This window comes from Colossoma macropomum, unplaced genomic scaffold (genome assembly GCF_904425465.1).
Source record: "Colossoma macropomum unplaced genomic scaffold, Colossoma_macropomum, whole genome shotgun sequence".
Classification (NCBI taxonomy): domain Eukaryota; kingdom Metazoa; phylum Chordata; class Actinopteri; order Characiformes; family Serrasalmidae; genus Colossoma; species Colossoma macropomum.
In genome coordinates, this window is record NW_023494803.1 from 35,138,202 (window position 1) to 35,156,970 (window position 18,769).

The window sequence follows — 18,769 nt, forward strand, 5'->3', positions numbered from 1 at the left end:
CCACATCTGGTTCCCTCAAGAACTACGTCTGAAAAAGCTGTATGCGAGATGAACCTTTCAAAAGTTTAAAGAACCTTCACATAACATGAAACTTTAAAGGTTCCTCCTAGAACTTTTACATTATGTGCAGCCTCTTTAAACTTTAAACAAAGGTTCTTTTCACTTACATTTACAAAAATGGTTCTCTAAACAACCATTGAAAGGTTCTTTGCGCCAAAATATTGCAGTTGTCAGGACAAAACCCTCTAATTTTGTCGTTACTTCTGACTTTTACACTGGGTGAACACTGAATAATGGATAGAGCAACAAAAATCGTCCAATATCACTTTATTGGAATAAAACCTTGTGATATTAACCTGCATTAAAAGTTAAGAATTGGTTTTCCTTCTTCTGTAAAGTTTTTTTTTACAGAAAAACTTTTTTGAGATGCAAAGTTTTGTTCCAACAACGACGATATGAAAGTAAAAAGTAAAGTGTTTTAACAGATTAATTAAACGTTTGCTTCGTTTTGGTGGTGTGTGATGTGAGGGCTAGTGGGTGAAAGTAAATAAGCATAGCTATGGGCAGTTTATTGTACACTGATCTTAACTTGGTTGGATGTTTTATTAAAAACAATAAACAAAAATGTGCTGGAACTGACTAAAGTATAGTAACACAGTACTTTTCACCCCAGCATTTAAGAAATAAAGGACACTATATGATATCGTCATAGTGTTTGGCAGCCTTAGACATACAGATTTGCTTTCAGCATGAAAACTGCAGATTGCAAGACTTTATAAGGCAAAAAGGCTTAAAAGATCTGTGCAAGCCTCATCAGGTTTCTCCACAGCCTTCATGTAACGTTTTCTCCACAACAACCTGTAACGTTGTTGAATGTTATCACTGCTTGTGTTATCCCACCACTGTATTGGTCTGATGATAACACTGATTAATCTAGCAAATGTAAGTCACATTCCTAATAATCATTAAAAGGAACATGATAATAGTAATGACCAGCTACTATACATATACACACACTACAGCTTCATGAAGCCAAAGCTCTGCTGGGATTCTGTCCCAAAAACAGGCTAATAAACAAAAACATCTGCAAAAATAGTCGAGAGCTGGAAAAAGCATGTGTTGCTAAGGGTACCCCGCATCTGCAAGTCCAATCGAAAAATAAATAAATAAATAAAACAATGCTGTAAAAATATAATGGTGATTGCTTTTTGGCCATCCATCCATCCTCCGTCCTCAACGACACGCTTAAATGGCATTCCACTACTCTGAACCCTGCAGACTGAAATGATATGCTAATGCTGAAATAGTCTGGCTGGTTGGTCTACGAGCAGCATGGAAAACTGACCTCAAGGAATTTTAATGCCCAATAGCACGTCAGAAACACTCCACTCTCGTGTTGTGTCCAGAAGTGAATGAAATCAATTGATACTCGACCATACAGCGAGAACAGTCAAAACAGATCGTTGTGCTTTTTTCATTGTTTTTCATTGTTGAGCTGCTGGTGTGCTGTCTGGTTTTGATCATCAAAATCGGAGCAGACTGAGTGTCTCCAGAGGAGGGGCAGAGGTCAGAGATGACTGAAACTGATCTCCAAGTCACTCATATTGAACTCTGATTCTTTCATTTAGAGAAATATGTAATGGATCTATTATTAACATGATATTCAAACAGCAACTCCAGCGTGCTGAAAAGGAAGGGTTGAGAAGCCGCTGTGTTCTTTTGAGCTGCGAGATGTTCTTTGAGTATTTCTAGCACACAAAAGTGCTCTTCTCTCAGAGCCAAAGTCAACTGTGCTCTGATGCATTAGTAACTGCTGTGAGTCATCAGTCAAGGTGCAAACGTTAAAGCGCCAACACAACGTTTTAGGGAGTTTGTGAGAACAGTAGGGTGTGAAATCAAACAGAGAGAGAAAGAGAGCTAGAAAGTCATGTTCTAAACTAAAAGTGAACATGGGGGGCAGAAAGTCAGGCCCAACTGATAGATCAGTCGTTCCATATAATCGATCGATTTCGAGGTTCCATAGGTTTACAGGTGTCGGCAAAAAAACTGCCAATAAAGCAACAAAATTGCTTTGAAGTTGTTTGCTTTATAGTATAAGGAATTAACCTCTAACCTGAGGAAAATGACTCATTTTAGAGAATTTCATTTTAGAGAGCTTCATCTTACTGGGAAGCTTCGCCCCCAGTACTATAATATTTAGATTATATAAAAAGTGAGTTTCTTCTGTTTGTGACGTGTTTTGCCATGACCCGAACTGGCCACTGTTTATTCAAAATACGCCAAAACTGCAACAGCAAAAATAGGCATTGAATACATATTTAAAAATATGTATGAGATGATTAGTCATCTCAGCCAGTATTATCAGTTATTGGAATTTTTAGCTCCTTAAAAACAGTATTGATGACAATTTTCCTTATCAGAAAGACAGAAGCAGGTTTTAAAGCAGTCACTTACAGCAGCCATGGAGTTGATGCGGTCTATATAGTAGTCGGGCCAGCTGGTGGCGAGCTTGTTGGGATCCTCTTGTTCCTAAATGAAGATGGAAAACAAAACTGCATAAGCACAACAGAGAATACTAGGAGTTCACCACTGGAAAATCTCATGCCTTAAATGGCCCATATGCTAAATTTTTGAGGTCCACTTACAACAGTTGTGTGGTTTTATGTACCACACATAAAGTCATAATTCATGTTTCCAGGACCATTTTCCAACCCCTCTTCATCCTTTACAATTAAACAGGCTGTTTTTGCTCCTGTGCATTCAAGACTAATATATGTAAATGAGCTTTGGTCTGATTGGCTGCAACACTTTTTATAACTTCATCGTGAGTGGGTGGAGCTAAACTAGACTGAATGGGTGGACTTCACAAAAACTTGGTTTCCAAGTTTAGACTGTATGGACTGAGAAGTGAATAGTACATGTTTACATATTACATCAAACTCTTATTTTAAAAAAAGTACAGAAAAGTTTCCATGATATGGAGCATGTAAGGCTTCAGGGAACCCACAGAAAGCACATACACATCAATGTGGGCTTCAAATCTTTCATTAAGCAAATGAAAAAGCCACAGCATCAGCATAATTGATACCGCTGCCTACATCTGCATGTCATACATATGCATGGGAAGCTGCGACGTATTAAATATGCAAGGACTTCCATGTCCCGCGGAAAACTCCAGCAGACTAGAGACTACACACAGACTGGAGTAACCGTAGGCTGGTGGATTGTTGTTGTTCTGCTTGGGGGAATGTCCTCTTTACACAAGGAGAAAATGAACGAGGGAGTTTACTGCATTCCTCCACATCTGTGTGGGAAAACAGAAGCTGATTGTAAAGTCCTTTCAGAAGCACTTTAAGCAAGATGAAAACTGAAAGCAAGACTATTCCATGCAATGCACTTGTACTGATACTTATCAAAACCTATTGTCAATCAGCTCTCAGAGAAATGTGGCCAAAAATGGTATAACATCTGTATTCTGAAACAGACAGTTCTGGTTCTAAAGCCTGATTGGCTGAGCCACCTTCTGAGCCATCATAAAACACACACTATCACCATGCACATCAATCCTGTTTGAATGTGCCAAGTTATTAAAAACCATTATAGTAGAATAAGGGGGCCTGTGCACTGAATGTTTTTGTGGACTGAGGCAAATAATTGTTTTCAATGGAAGTGATGCGTTCTGCTCGCTGTGTTTGTGCTTGTGCAGAGCACTTCAGACTCCTTGAGGTGAAAAAAAGTGTTCAACTAGCCTAGGTCATGCCGTCCTGATGATTCTGATTCAAGGTAAGGTGGGCCTTCAGTGAGCGCTGTAATGGACGATAGGTTAGAGGCTGAGGTCATTCATGGATTGAAATCATGATAAACAAAAGCAGCTTTTTAATTTAGGTTCAGCTTGTTTCCGTTAACAACACCATGTTCGCTAGTTAATAATAGTAGTAATATACTGATTGCAATATATAGCTTGATAGCACAGCTGGTTGCACTTGTTGCTTAGCAACAGCAAGACACGTAGTCAGAAGCAACAGTAAAAAACAACCTCCCCCTAAACTTTGACTGTTATGTCACTTGGTAACCATAACTTACTGTTAACAAACTATACTGCTTGGCAAAAGACAAGTGCACTGAGATTATTACTGTGATGCTAGAATTCCTTTACTGAACACCGCTGTCGTTTAGCACAGTGGTTCTCGAACTGGGGCTACAGAGAAGTGCTAAGTGGGAAGTTACAAGCTTTTTTTCAGTTGATTAGACCTTTTTCAGCTCTTAAAAAGTGGTCTTTGTCTAAAAATGATAAATGGTATTAAACATTCTTAAAGGGTCCATATCTTGGAAAACCAAAAGGTGTTAACTTTTAATGTAGAATATATAAACACTAAAAGTTTCAAAATGTACCATTCACTCCCCGTCCAAATCTAGTCCAAATATGAAAATTAAACAGCAAAAAACAGCCCATCTTGAACTTACTCATATCTATATATTCAGCCTATGGCAGTTTAGCCCCACCCCTTCACACTGAAGAGAAGTTTGGAAACAGTAATGGTAAAAATTATTTCGGAACATAAAACTACATAAACATCTCAAGAGGACCCCAAGAAAAATGATAAAATACAAAAAAAGTAGAATAAGGGGGGTGTGCAGACAGTGAGACCGCTAGTTTAGCAAGTTGTATTTTGATGTAGCTTATTAAAGGCAACAAGTCACTTGAGGCCTTTCATTACAGTAATTTTATCAGAGTTAAGGGGTGTCGTTGTGCATGATGTGAAATGGGTAAAATCACTGTAATATACAGAATCTCTTGGCTTATTGCTTCATTCTAAAGAAGTCCAAGCACCTTCAAGATTTCATTTCTTTTGCTAGATTATGCCTTAGCTGGAGCTACAGCATTGTAAATGGTCCTATCTGCACTTCTTATTACCATAATTTGTCTTTATCTCATCGCTTCTGTCTGGTCCCAGCTGGGGTACAGAGCGCTTTTAGTCCATCATGACTCCCTTAGGGAGCAGCTCGCTGATCTAATGGCACACATTCTCCCCAGTGAGCCGACAGCAGGCAGGCCGTGTGGAGATCACTCTGTTTATCATCAAATAGGAACATTACTCAAGCTGTTTGGAAAATGGATCACAACGCAATGGCCGTGAGCATTAAGGCCGCCTTAAAGTTGGGATGATCCAAAGCCCTTCTTTTCAAGTCTCCATGCATGACGATCTATGTTTAATGTGCAAACATCATCAAACATCGTTAGGGTCTGTGGATGTGGGTCATACCCAAGTCTAAAGCTTATGTGGAACACCAGAGAACTGGTTTCTGTTAACCACAATTAGCCTGTTTAATGTGGTTGCCTTTGGCAATATTTGGCAAATGTTACAGATTTTTTCCAAAGTCAGCTTTGGATGGAACCAAGATGCCTTACGAGACAGAAGAAGACATGGGCACAAATAGGTCTGTGTGTATTACTGACCTCACACCTGATGGCGTTTCACATGGTGGAGACATGTTTTGTCTGAAATGGACAAACAGCATGAAGGCCTTGGAATGGGTTGCTGAGGACTACAGACATGCACACTAGAACAAAAGTACCACTCAGATCCAAAAACAATTCACTCCTTTCCACTTTGTGGTCTCACATGTCCGACACCAAAGCAAAACTGCTGGAACGCAAAACAAAAGCTTGGACTGTACCTCGTCCTGCAATCTGGCTTCCTCTCAGCCTCTGATTTGTACACAGATGCAGTCTGCTCATGCAGCCAGACTGATTCTAAACACCAGATTACCAGCCTTAATGACTTTACACTGCCTCCTGCCTATTTGTCGCCTGCTGTCTGAAACTGCTCGCCCTGTAGAGAACATCTCTCCTGGCAGGCTCACAACAGCCATTAAAAAGCCGGTGAATTTCCTCTTTGCTACAAAGGAAGAGAGATGGGGAGACGGTTCTGTTTGCTTTAAGGTCGGCACGGTAGTGCGCCGCTCTCCCTGTGCGTCAATATTTGTGCTATTAAAGCAGCCGGAGTGGAGGGAGCAATAATAAACACGACCCCGTGCTCTCGGCCCGCCGTGGATCCGGCCCAGAGGTGGAACAGACAAGTTGGTCTGACGCAGAGCCTTCAGAAAGAACACCACTAATACAAACTTTGTCATATCAAAGTATGATTTAAAAACAGCTTTTCTTAAAAAGTTTTTATGTTCGGCTGCCTTTTCACTCCATCCTTGTCTCATCTTTGGATGCCAGACATGTCTTAGTATAAACTAAGAGACACATAGGCCATGCAATAACACGTACCCACCAAATGACCAGTATTTATCAACAGACTGACAAGTTAATACTTTCATTTTGCTATGCTATTCAACAGGAATCTATAATGATGACGGAATCATTATCAGCAGATAAAAGCTTTAAAAAATGATTTGCATCGGCTATGTGTTTAAATTTGACCAATATTTTAAACTGATATATTGATGATGTATATATTGTCCTCTATTAGAGCAGAATAAGTAGAAAGCAATACAACTGAGCTAAAATATTTGCATTTTATTAATTTTACTATAAACAAATATACAAATAAATGTTATATTTCTGTATAACGCTAATCCAGGAAGATCTAGTCCCAATTCCTACATTTTATAAATGTTTTGTATCAGCATCGGCAGATATGTACATGAAAAATATCAGATATTGGCATCAGCCCACAATTCCCATGTCAGTTAATCACGTACACCATTAGTGTAATATGTATGCAGCAGTATGTCATTAAATACATATGTAATTAATTACACAGTGCAATGAAGTACATTCACATTCATTTTATCAACAGGCTTCTGATTTATTTGTTCTGTAACAATAAGTTTGGATCTGCACTTCTGATGTTTTACTGTTACATTTCCATGTCAAGAAATGACAAAAAGTGGCATCATTTTTCTTTATGCAAAACAAGACTGTACTCAGAATAAAACATCTCCTGTCCTACTTATAGTTGTATGCACAATTTTGGCCACACTGGTCAAATTACATACTTTGTTGATTTTCCAAGTGGAAAATAAGTGAACACATCCTCTACAAAGAACACACTTCTGCACATTTTGGTGCACAATTTCTATTTATTTGCTGAATTGAACATATTAGGTAGCAAGATTAAAAATGCAAAATTTACAGCACTTTTTATATTGTATGTTTATCGTTTTCCCCCAATTTGTTAAATTCATCAAATAAATAGAAATTATGCATGAAAATTTGCAAGAAAATGTAATTTTTAATATCCCTGTAGAAGTTATGTTAACTTATTGTACCTTCAACTTTTGCACACGACTGCACAAACACAACGGTGCTATAAAATAAACGTTTAGAATCTGCACTTTGGTCAGACCAGTTTCAATGAGCTTGGAATGTGAAATAAATAATATCAAATTACAACAAGCTTTTCTCAATTTTCAAGACTTCTTTGACTTCTGAGGGTTAATGATGGCCACAACTTTAATGTTAACACCCCTGTAATTTTTGTTTTACAGCACTTCATTTACAGCATTTGGCAGACGCTCTTATCCAGAGCGACTTACAATTTGATCATTTTACACAGGTAGGAGCAGGTAGTGCTAGGAGTCTTGCCCAAGAACTCTTATGGGTATTCTGTAGGGTGCTTGAACCCCCGTCTACAGCGTAGAAGGCAGAGGTGTTACTATTACACTATACCAACCACCACATTTCTACCTGTATAAGTACAATAACTAGAGCATTAGGCTGAATACACTTCATGACACCAATGCAACATTACATGCCGCTTCAAGTCACTAACAACAGTCTGAAGTTCTTGAAGTGCTGAAAAGGTCAAAAAGGTTCTTTAAAACTTTATTTCTTGTCATGAAGGTATATAATTCTGTGCTGACTGGATTAAATGGCCTCGTCATGACCTTACTAAACGGTACATATATGCACACTACACTGTGCTGCCCCTCTGACTCTGGAGGAGTGAACTATCGATTGTTCAACACTGTTCTCTTTCATGTCTCCTCATATGCTCTACCACTGCAGTGGGTTTTGGCAGCGCACGCTTGAGAATCTCACTCACTCGTTCTCAGGGAATAAAAATCTACCCCTTCTGTGGCCAAGGTGACCCCGGAGTCTGTGCGTTCGCTAAAGCACTTCTCTGCCTCTCTGATTTCTGCGGTTTTGTTTGAACGGGGCTCGATGCCTGAGATTGTGCTGCTGAGTGTTTGTGGAGATTTGGAAGCTTGTTGGCTGAACCCACAGACTCTCTTAAGGGACCAGCTGTACAAATGCAAATGTGATGACACAGCTACCAAAACACGGGATGTATCAGCTAGTACAAAGAGCATGTCTCTTAACGTTACATACAAGCACATCACGCCTTAATTATCACCACAGGCACTGACGGTCATAAATCAGTGAAGTGGATGTCTGATAGTTTACTAACTAGTGAGTCAAAGCTGTTAAGTAACCACATCTAAATAGTGAGAGTTCATAAATAGGATCAGACTGTTTATAGGATGGGGTCACCAAGGTTGCCCAGCAAAATACCAGGAGTGCTCTCAGAGAAGCCTTTGAATGTTTGATGCTACTTGATATCTAGATACTTTATTTTTAGCCATTCTGCAAGTGATTCAGGTAGATACACCAAACTGAGCAGCCAATAATGAACAAGTTTACTAGAGGTGGGCAATATGATAACAATCTAACATTGCGATACTTCAAGAAATCTTCATGATACGAGATAATGTCATAATATTTAATGTTTCAGACATCTGATCAGTTGGAACTGGGAAAAAAAAACAAGTAGTGCTATTTTTTCAAAAATATTATCAAACACTGTGACTACAATGGCTTTAATTCAATATTTGGGACACTATGTTGCACTAAATCCAGTTAAACATGACTAATTTTGCTCTCTTTATAACGAAACAGGAGTTGGTTGGTGTTCTACAAGTACTGATGATAACCACATCATGTTGAGAAAAGCAAACTGAATTGTACTGTGACATAATTGATCACAATAACGATATAGGTTGTCATACTGCCCAGCTCTAAAGTGTACTCATTGTTGAAATGAACAGTAATACTTAAAAGTTTACAACAGTGGTAAAAACTAAACTTCTAGAGCTGAATGTAATGTAGCCTCTAGAAAGAGAATCACTTCATAACAAAGGCATGAGTTAAAGTACATCAGGGCTCCATGCTAGGCCCCACTTATTTGTGGAAAGAGGGAAACAAACTTGAAGCCAGAGGGGAGAAATGTGCAGGATATCTGAATCACTGCAGATTGTGTAATCGGCATATTTCCTTCAGGTAGAGGTTATTATGTGATGTGGAACACACCGCGAATTCAACCACGGGGGATTGTTTAGGTCTCTTTTTTCATGGGGAATGCTGATGATATTAACTGGGCAATTTTAAAAATCTGTTCCTCATTATTCTACCAGAGTGATGGCTCAGGTTAAGAACACAAAGAGACAGGAGACCTGCAAATATTTCCCTTGGCAGCTTTCAAAGACATATTTAGTCCACTTACACCTGGATTGTGGTATGCCAAACTCTATAAGAGCACATTTAAGTAGGCGCTCAGGCAGCAGAGGCCCATACAGCCCAACTGTTTAACACTGTTTTAACAGTTTTTATCGTTATTCTCTAAAACGTGAACACAGTCATCCCTTTTTTCTGTCTTGTTCTCACAGTTTTTTTTTACCTGTTTCTCTCTCATACTCTCTTTTTGGCTTTGTATATGGAAGGGAGTTGTGTTTTCAAGCTCAGTAGTAAGAAATATAACTCTGAGTTACTGTAAGTATTTGAGGGACTAACAAGAAGCTGGTCTGTGCATTCAATAACTGCCTGGCCCTCCAGAATCCTTCTACCTAAATCACATTAGCACACAGATCTCTGCCTGTCTCCAAGCCAGAGCAGTAATCAGCCATGTTTTCGAGGCCAGACAACCATCTTGCCAGGATCCAACATCTCAGCAGGCCGTCCCCTGCTTCTTTATCCTGCAATCCAATTCAGAGATCCAATTTCAGCTGCAGGAATCCAGTTCAGAGCACATCACGACAACTTGCTCACATCTTTGTCTCCTTGATGATGAATTAAAATGTAAAGATTCTTGAGGACTCACAGTTACTTTTATATTAAGAAAGTTATCATTATCATCTGAGGGGTTACATGTTAATTATGGAAAACTGTGAAACAGCAATATGACTTTAGCACAATGATGAACTGCGTCTACTGGAGCGAGGCCTTCAGTTCAGACCACAAATGTGAAAACAGCTCTACGGCAATGGTAATTTCTGCTAGCACCCCTATAGGATTCTAGTAGTATGTTAGCACTAAGCTAACGGTAATTTACATACACATTTTCTTTTGGCTCTTTTAGACAAAATGGGAACATCTAAAGCTCTTAAAAGACATTCCATGTCATACTTAAGCTTATATATACATATAAACATATTTTACCTTGTTTCTAGAAGTTTTAGTAATGAGTTCTGGCATAGTTTTTGACTGAATCTGGTTAGACTACAGATCCTGCTCACAGTGAGCAACATATCTAGGACTTCCAGAAAGCCTAGAGAAGGCGTGTCAAACTGGGGACCTCCTGGGCCAAAGCGCTGCAGAGATTAGCGTTTACCTTCATCTACCACTCTGAATTCAGTTCATGAAGGCCTTGCTAATTAGTTGATGAGCTGAATCAGGTGTTTTTAATGAGGCAGCCTGCTGAAGTATGCAGTGTTTTGGCATGCAAGGACTGGAGCCTGACACATGTGGCCTAGATTAAAGTTTTTTCCTTTACGTACACAATTGGTTCCATCTATTGGAAATCAAACCATGATTGGTTGATTTCGCTGTCTTTTCTTAAACATGTTAGTGGTTAATCTGATGCATTAGGTCTTCAAAACCAGCTCCTTAAGTCCTAAACAATGGGAGAGCTGGTTTGGCTGTGTCTACCCTAGATACCAAAATCACGAACCAAAATAGTAATTTTCAGCTGGGTGTTTCAATCATTTAACCTTTTTGTTTCAAACCAAAAACTAAAAATGAAATAGGAATATTACTATAACTTATGCAGAGTTTAAAAACAACAAGTATGATGATTATATAAAATCCTGAGGCCTTCTCTGAAGGCCTAGAGGGCCCTGAGGGTCCCCATCTGCTTTAATATTACCTAAATATCTCAATATGAATCTGCACTAAACAGGCATGTTCCTCACAAGAGATCAAGCATTTCCTCCGCAAAATCCCTGTTTATACAAAACAAGACACGGCTTCTCCAAGGACACTCTCAGCAAACAGGTCGGAATTGTTTTCCCAAAAGCACTGGCCAGGGAAAGCACTCATTCGCACAACAGGTCAGGAAAAACCACTTCTTTGGCAAGGGTCACTACTCCAAGACAAAAGAGAAGTTTCTGTTAGTTTTCGGTTTCCAAGTTACTTTGGATCTGACAAAACACAGTGAAATACGACATTCTAAGAAACAGTTTTATGTTTATTTCTATCAGAGAAATAAGTATTGCGAATTTCCAAGGAAAACGTCTTGAAAATACAGAGGCCAGCCTAATCAGACTAACATCCTCGAGAGGTAACAGTCCACCAGCTGCAAGCAAACACAGGGAGGGAGTGCATGGCCCTGTTTACTTCAGTCATGCAAATCAAGTCACTCAGAACTCATTACCGCAGACTTAAGATGCATGAGCCATTTAAAAACAAGGTTTTGGAGCAGTGATAAACATACACATCCACCAGAGGTCTTACGCAACATCTGCATGACAGCCACAAGATGTTCTCATCAGAGCTGGAATGCATATAAGGGTGTGTTTGTTTACAGTAACGTCATTATGAGCGTTGAGTTATAGCACCTAGATTTGCGGAGTGTATGACCTTCATGGATCTTTCTACCATTATCTTCAGAATCTACTGTATAAAACAGGTGTCTGTACTTGTCATAGCTGGAGCTTTGGGAGGACGCTCAAAACACAATTCAATACTAGGTATTAAATGTAATCAGCACTTTTTTCAATTACATTTTATTACTTAACTCCATAAATACCCACAATAATCTATGACTCCACAGCTGTACTTCAAAACTGAAAACTAAGAGTGGCTACAAAAATACCACATTAGTCACAATGAGCGCTTCGTATTCTGTACAAGAAGAGTCCTTTTATTTTTTTTCAAGCAGCATAATCAGACTCTGTCATCTCATGTTCAGTTTGCCAAACATGCACAACAGAACTGTCAGATTTGGTCTTGAAGCCGTGTGGGTAATGAGGGAACATTCTTCTTAGCTAGGTGTCGTGTCTATAGCTTTGTCGGACACACGGCGCCAGGGCAGGGGCTTTAATCACTCTCTTTTGAGCACTTTCTCCAGTCCCAGAGTCGAACTCTTTCTGTATACATTGTTCTGCATGTTAAGCAGGCATGTGTGGGACGGCGGGACTGCCCTCCTCCAATGCAGCGGAGGTGAATGAGCTTTTGTTTTCTTTCACATTGTTTTTCCAAGTGAATCGTTGCCTGGTTCTGGTTCCTGTTTCCTTGCTTGGGTTTTTTATTTGGCCTTTTGGTCACTCTGCACTGACAGGAAACCCTGTTTGAGAAGACTGACATAATGAGAGAACATCAGCGTTCTACTCCAAACCTCACCCCGTCTCCAACACCACTTCCCTAAGCTGAGATCTCGGCAGAGCAGTGGGTCAGTATTGTGGTCTCAGCACTGTGTGTTGACTGTGCTGGAGCACAACTGTCAGGGTCTACACTAGAGTACAAAAGTTTGGAATCAGACACATTTAAAATGGTTCTGGTCCTGCACAACTTGACAGGCTATGAATGATTAGATGAATGAACGATTAGAATCTGTTTTAGATGTGTACAGAATGATGAGTGGATCTGAATATGATTTCACAATAACTGAGAAAGCTGTACAGCATGAAGTTATAGTAAAATTGTTTTTCCAAAGTTAAATAAATTACTATATTCAAGACAATTACAATATAATAATGAGGAGAACACTTATAATAGTGTATTTATTAACAATGGGGAACACTCAGGACCTTCTAGGCCTTTAGACAAGACTAAACGTTTTAAAGAAATATAAAAAAAAATACATGTCTATATTATTGGGGTCATTTTTATTTAATAGTATGATCAACAGATAACCAATCAAGTTTTGATTTACAATAGGATACGATATAATACAAAATGAGCAGTAGTCTATCCAATGGGCTTCAGTCATTTGTACCAGAGCACAAGAGCTCTTTACTGAAAAAAACACTATGAATCTGCAACGTACAAGTAAAATATATTGAACATGCTGTCTGTTACAAGCTAATATGGAATATCTTTTACAAGATTCAAATGTCCATATTTAATCTAGACTGGACAGAAAATGTTAATGTCAATGTTCTTTAGAATCTCATGGGGTGCTGGCAAATTTAGCATTATCAGATTAGATGTATTTTGCTTTCCGTCTTTTTGACGAGTTTCAATTATAGCCCAAACTGTAGGCTTAGTCACTGGCAACACCAGGTAATGGCATCAGAAAAATGCTGAACTGTATATTGGAAAGGGGGACAAATGTGATGCAATCCTGTAACAAATCTATCCTGAAATAGCACACGCTCACTGTGATGTCATGTGACTTGCTATATATTTAGATTTAGCAAGAGTAGTTTGAGGATGATGATTGTCTTTAGTAAAGTGCTTCAATTAAAAATAATTAATTTTACAGTTTAGTAGTTTTTAAAGAACAAAAATTGGATCAGTATTGTTATTGGAAAAGAAAACGTGGTATCATATCATATCATCTGTACCACAGACATAACTGTAGGGCAGATCACATGATCTTAGTGCTAACATACTATAAGAACTCCCTTAGGGGGCTAGTAGAAATAAGCATTACTGAAGAGGTGAAGTTATTATATTTATGGCTCAAAGAGAAGGAGAAGAGTCATGATTCAACATTTCTGTGTTCAGAAATTCACAAATGTTTGAAATAGTGAATAAAACAACGCATTTTGCTGTTATGTTTATAATATTTACATCACTACATACATTATTTAGACTAACATCATTAATAGAACAAGTGATTCCAAACCTTTGAACAGTTTTGTGTATCGTCAAAATGCAAAGCTAGTGTGGCAAAAGTTCAGATAAACTGTTACTAGTTACTGTTCACACTTCACACTCTTGACATTAGAGCAGCAAAAAACCTGGAGTGGAAGACAGTCATGTGCGTTTGTGTAACGTAGATCCGGTGAGGTTTTCGGAGGCCGCCACAGCCCTCTGACTGTAATCAGAGAGAGTAATATCCTGAGAGCGGCTGACCACAAACACAACTCTAAGGGATCAGCCCTGTCCAGCAGAGGAAGGGAGGGGATACGCGTGACAAGTATGCTGGACACTTTGGCCAGTGGTTTAGAGGGAGCTGTGGTTACACATTTCCATTTCAAAAGGTTTTAATCATAAAAAGGAAGTTTTGCAGTTCTTTGTCTTGAAGCAGCAAGTTAGCATCCGACAAGCTCTTTTGCCAGGATCCCTAAATCTCCACCCTCCCACAGCAAAGAGTGGTAAAAATGTGTTAATACTCTACTAGGTATTGGTCTATAACTGTAGTGTGGGCGATATGACGTGCAATTTTCTCAGAAAAGCTTCCTGTGATTCAGTTTGTGAGTGTGATTCAGTGATCAGACTTTCATTACACACTTTTAAACCTAAAAATAACTGGATTATTCAGACAGTATCATTTTACGTGTAGTTCCTGAATAATAAAGGGTTTAAACATGTTTAGTAGATGCCCCTGATGATGCCAGAGATGCAAGAGAGCACTACTGACCCTGCATAATTTGATGTAATTCTGCAAAGATATGAAAAAAAATAATAATTATAATAATACTCACAATTTTGATGGCATCTTGGGTAGTCTACTGTATATGCAAGTATGGCATTTTACTTATATTCAACTAAATATCCACTTTATTCATCCTAACTTTCGTCCAAGTTTTGGTTCATTTGTATTTAATAACCCTAACCCTAGTCCTAATCCTTACCATAACCAACCCAAAACCTAACTCTCAACCCCATTATAAACCTACCAGTGGTCCAAATCCTGAGCCTAAGCTCAATACTACTGAGAATAAACTGAGTTATACCAGATGGTTTGTTAATACTGTGATACATTGTAAAAATGTCCTCAAGAATTATGAGGTTATATTTCTGCTATATTGCACACCCCTGTATTACTGTAGAAGCTTCAGAAGCGCTGTGTAAAGCACTCACCTTCTTCTTGCTGCAGTAGATCTGCCATTTCTTCTCAGCAGGCAGGGCAAACATGGCCTCCCTGTTCTTGTCTGTGAGGTCCAGTTCATCCTGCAGGGAACAGAGGTGAGAGTGAGGAAACCTCTAATGGAAAGTCTGAAAATAGGACTTAATACAGCAATAAAAAAGGGGGAAACAGAAGAAATACACTGAAAAGTTCACGGTGGGTTGTGCTGCCCTCAAGGCAGATGTAAAAGAAAGGTTAATGGTTACATATATGCAAGAGAAGAATGACTGTTACCAATATACCTGTATGAGCTTCTCACATAATTACATAACATACATACTGATTTCATAGTAGTTAATTGTATTTAATACTAATTACACAATAATACAAGTCAGTGCTGCAGTACCAAGTATGTGAGAGCGTGTGTGCATGTTCTTATGTAACAAACCTCAAGGTGAGGGATCAAGCCACTCACATGGTTTTCCATAAAGACCCTATAATCCAAAACTTAACCACAATCCACCCCACCCCATCCCACCAGCTCCATCACGCAGCCCCCTGCTCAGCTTCAACTTCTGTGGAATTCACATAAAGCTAAACTAATATTGATTCACCTGCTCACCGTGAACAAAAATATATATTTGATCTCTCTGCACACATTCATGTTTTAGTTAAAACACTGTAGTACTGAAATTACATAACACCTTTAAATATATTTCAGGTACACAGAAGACACCAAATGTGCTGTAGCCTTTACATCCTTAAATGTGAATGATAAAGTGCTATTGAGCTTTGTGAGTGTATTCTGTTACTGGACTTTATATAGCGTTTATGGCCAAAAGTATGTGGACACCCCTCTTAATTATGGAACTCAGCTCAGCCACAAAGTAGTAGACCACGCAAACTTACAGAGCGAGGCAGCTGAGTGCTGGACTGCGTAGCATATCTGTTGTATTACTCACTATAGAGATCCAAACTGCCTCTGGAAGCAACATTAGCACAAGAACTGTCTGTCAGGAGCTTCATGAAATGGGTTGCCATGGCTGAGCAGCTACACACAAGCCTAAGATCACCATGCGCAATGCTAAGTGTCAGCTGAAGTGGTGTAAAGCACCACAACTGGACTCTGAAGCACTGGAAATGTGTTCTCTGGAGTGATGAATGACGCTTCTCTATCTGGCAGTCTGATGGTTGAATCTGGGTTTGGCAGATGCCAGGACAACGCTACCTACCAGAATGCGCAGTGTAAACAGTAAGTTTGGTGGAGGTGGGATAATGGTCTGGGGTTGTTTTTCAGGGTTTGGGCTCACGCTCTTAGTTCCAGTGGAGGGTAATGTTAATGCTACAGCATGTAAAGACATTTCAGACAATTATATGCTTCCAACTTTGTGGCAACCGAGGTCCACAAAGACATAGCTTGACCAGTTTGGTGTGAAGGAACTCTAGTGGCCTGCACAGAGCCCTGAGGCACCTTTGGGATGCCTGGGAATGGGCACAAATTCCCACAGACACCCTCTTGTGGAAAGTCTTTCGAGAAGAGTGGAGGCTCTTATAGCTGTAAACAGGGCAACTCCATATTAAAGCCTATGTTTTTGGAGTGAGGCGGCCAATAAGCTCACACGGGTGTGATGTCTCCACACACTTTGGGCCATACAGTATATGTTGCCATATGAGGCATTTGTATCTGGATTGTGGAAAGAATTTCCTCTTAGGAGGACAATAAACCATAATCTGTGTGTGCGTCTGTACGTGTGTATATGTGCTCTGTAAAGGAGGGACAGGAAAGACAATTCACAGACTATCAAGATGGAAGGAAGTCATATGAGGCCCAGAGGGGACCAACAGGAAACTGTAGGGGTCAGCTGTGATCAGATGGCCAGTGTAAGAGAGAGAGAGAGAGAAAGAGAAAGAGAAAAAGGAACAGTGAAACAGTGAGTGAGAGCAAAAGAGAAAGGCAAAGATAGGTGGAGAGAAAGTGACGAAGTGGCAAAGTGAAAGAAAGATGCACACACAAGATTGTGAGGGAGGAGGAAGAAAACAGAGGGAAGAGAGAAGGTAAACAGAGAGATAGTGATGAAGACAGGAGATTGAGAGAGGGGGGATAGAATGATAGCATTGGAGGAAAAAAAAGAGAAGGTAAAGAGAAAGAGAGAGACAGAGAGTGAGAGAGTAAGAGTGAAAAGCAAAGAGAGATAGACAGAAAGAGGGACAGAGTGATGTACATAGCGAAAGAGTGAAAGAAAGATGGAGGACAGAGGAAGAGAAAGACAGAGAAGGTAGAGAACGAGAGAGAGAGAGACGTATTTGTCACGAGCGTCACACTCTCACTACTTTTATGGCCTAAAAAGACTCCCTACAACACTCAAACCCAACAGCGCTGCTTAAGGGACAGAACTCGGCCCACTAGAGGTCAGTGGCTTGGCTCTGACGGAGGCTTTGTAATCATCACCTCCGCCGGCCCTCTCCCTGCTGCTCCAGCTGTGATCCAGAGTGCTGGTATCTGGGCAGTGTTGGGGTTTGCTGAGGACAGGGAAGTGGCTGAGCGAGTCAGGAAGTGCTTCCCCACCCAGAGCTCTCCACTGAGGGGAGGAGAGACAGAACAATCCCACTGACCTTCACGCTCCTGAGGGCTGAGTGAGCTGGGCAGAGAGAAAAGACTCTCTGATGTTATATCATGTTTCTCCATGTCCTACTAAAAAGGCCGGAGCCCACTGACCCAGAGTTCTCCAAAACATATCAACAAACCTAAAGCTGTGCTAGTGTATCATACCTTTGTGTGACTGAGGGAGTCTCCAGAATGTTCTCCCTCATTTAGCGTTCTGAAACGCTCTCTTCCATTCACAACGTTCTAGAATGTTCTCCTTCATTCACACTATTCTAGAATGCACTTTCTAGATTCAGTGTTTTAGATTATTCATGTTCAAGCTGTTGTAGAAAGTTCTCCTTCTATTCACACTATTCTAGAATGTTCTCCCAATTAATGCTGTTCTAGAATAGAACATTTTTAAATGTTCTACCTCTAACTCAGTGTTCTGTTTCTCTCCCCAATGTTCTCTTCCATTCACCCACTGCCCTACAAAGTTCCTCACTATTCACACTCTTCTACAATGTTCTTCTTGTTCTGTTTTACAATGTTCTTCCTATTCACATTGTTCTAGAATGTTTCTTCCGCCATTTACAGTGGTCTAAGCATGTTCTCCATTGTTCACACCGTTCTAGAATGTCTTCTAGAATGTCCCACTAGTCACAATATTCTAGAATGTTCTCTCAATTAATGCTATTCTAGAATGTTCTACCCCCAATTCAGTGTTCTATTCCTCCCCCGAAGTTCTCCTCCATTCATCCACTGTCCAACAATGTTCCTCACTATTCACACTGTTCTACAATGTTCTCCTCATTCAGTGTTTTAGAATGTTCTCCCCATTCACAATATTCGAGAATGTTCTCCCACTATTTACAGTGTTCTAGAAATGTTCTCCCTTGTTCACACTGTTCTAGAATGTCCTCCCCATTCACTGTTCTAG

General features: G+C 39.7%; 1 protein-coding gene across 1 annotated transcript in view; it reads right to left on the bottom strand.

The window, feature by feature from the left end:
• daam2 (dishevelled associated activator of morphogenesis 2) overlaps positions 1-18,769 on the bottom strand; it is a 104,426-nt gene that overhangs the window by 56,391 nt on the left and 29,266 nt on the right. Inside the window, 2 exon segments of the mRNA XM_036593478.1 lie at positions 2,455-2,529; positions 15,260-15,349. Of these exon segments, the coding sequence (XP_036449371.1) occupies positions 2,455-2,529; positions 15,260-15,349 (165 nt within the window).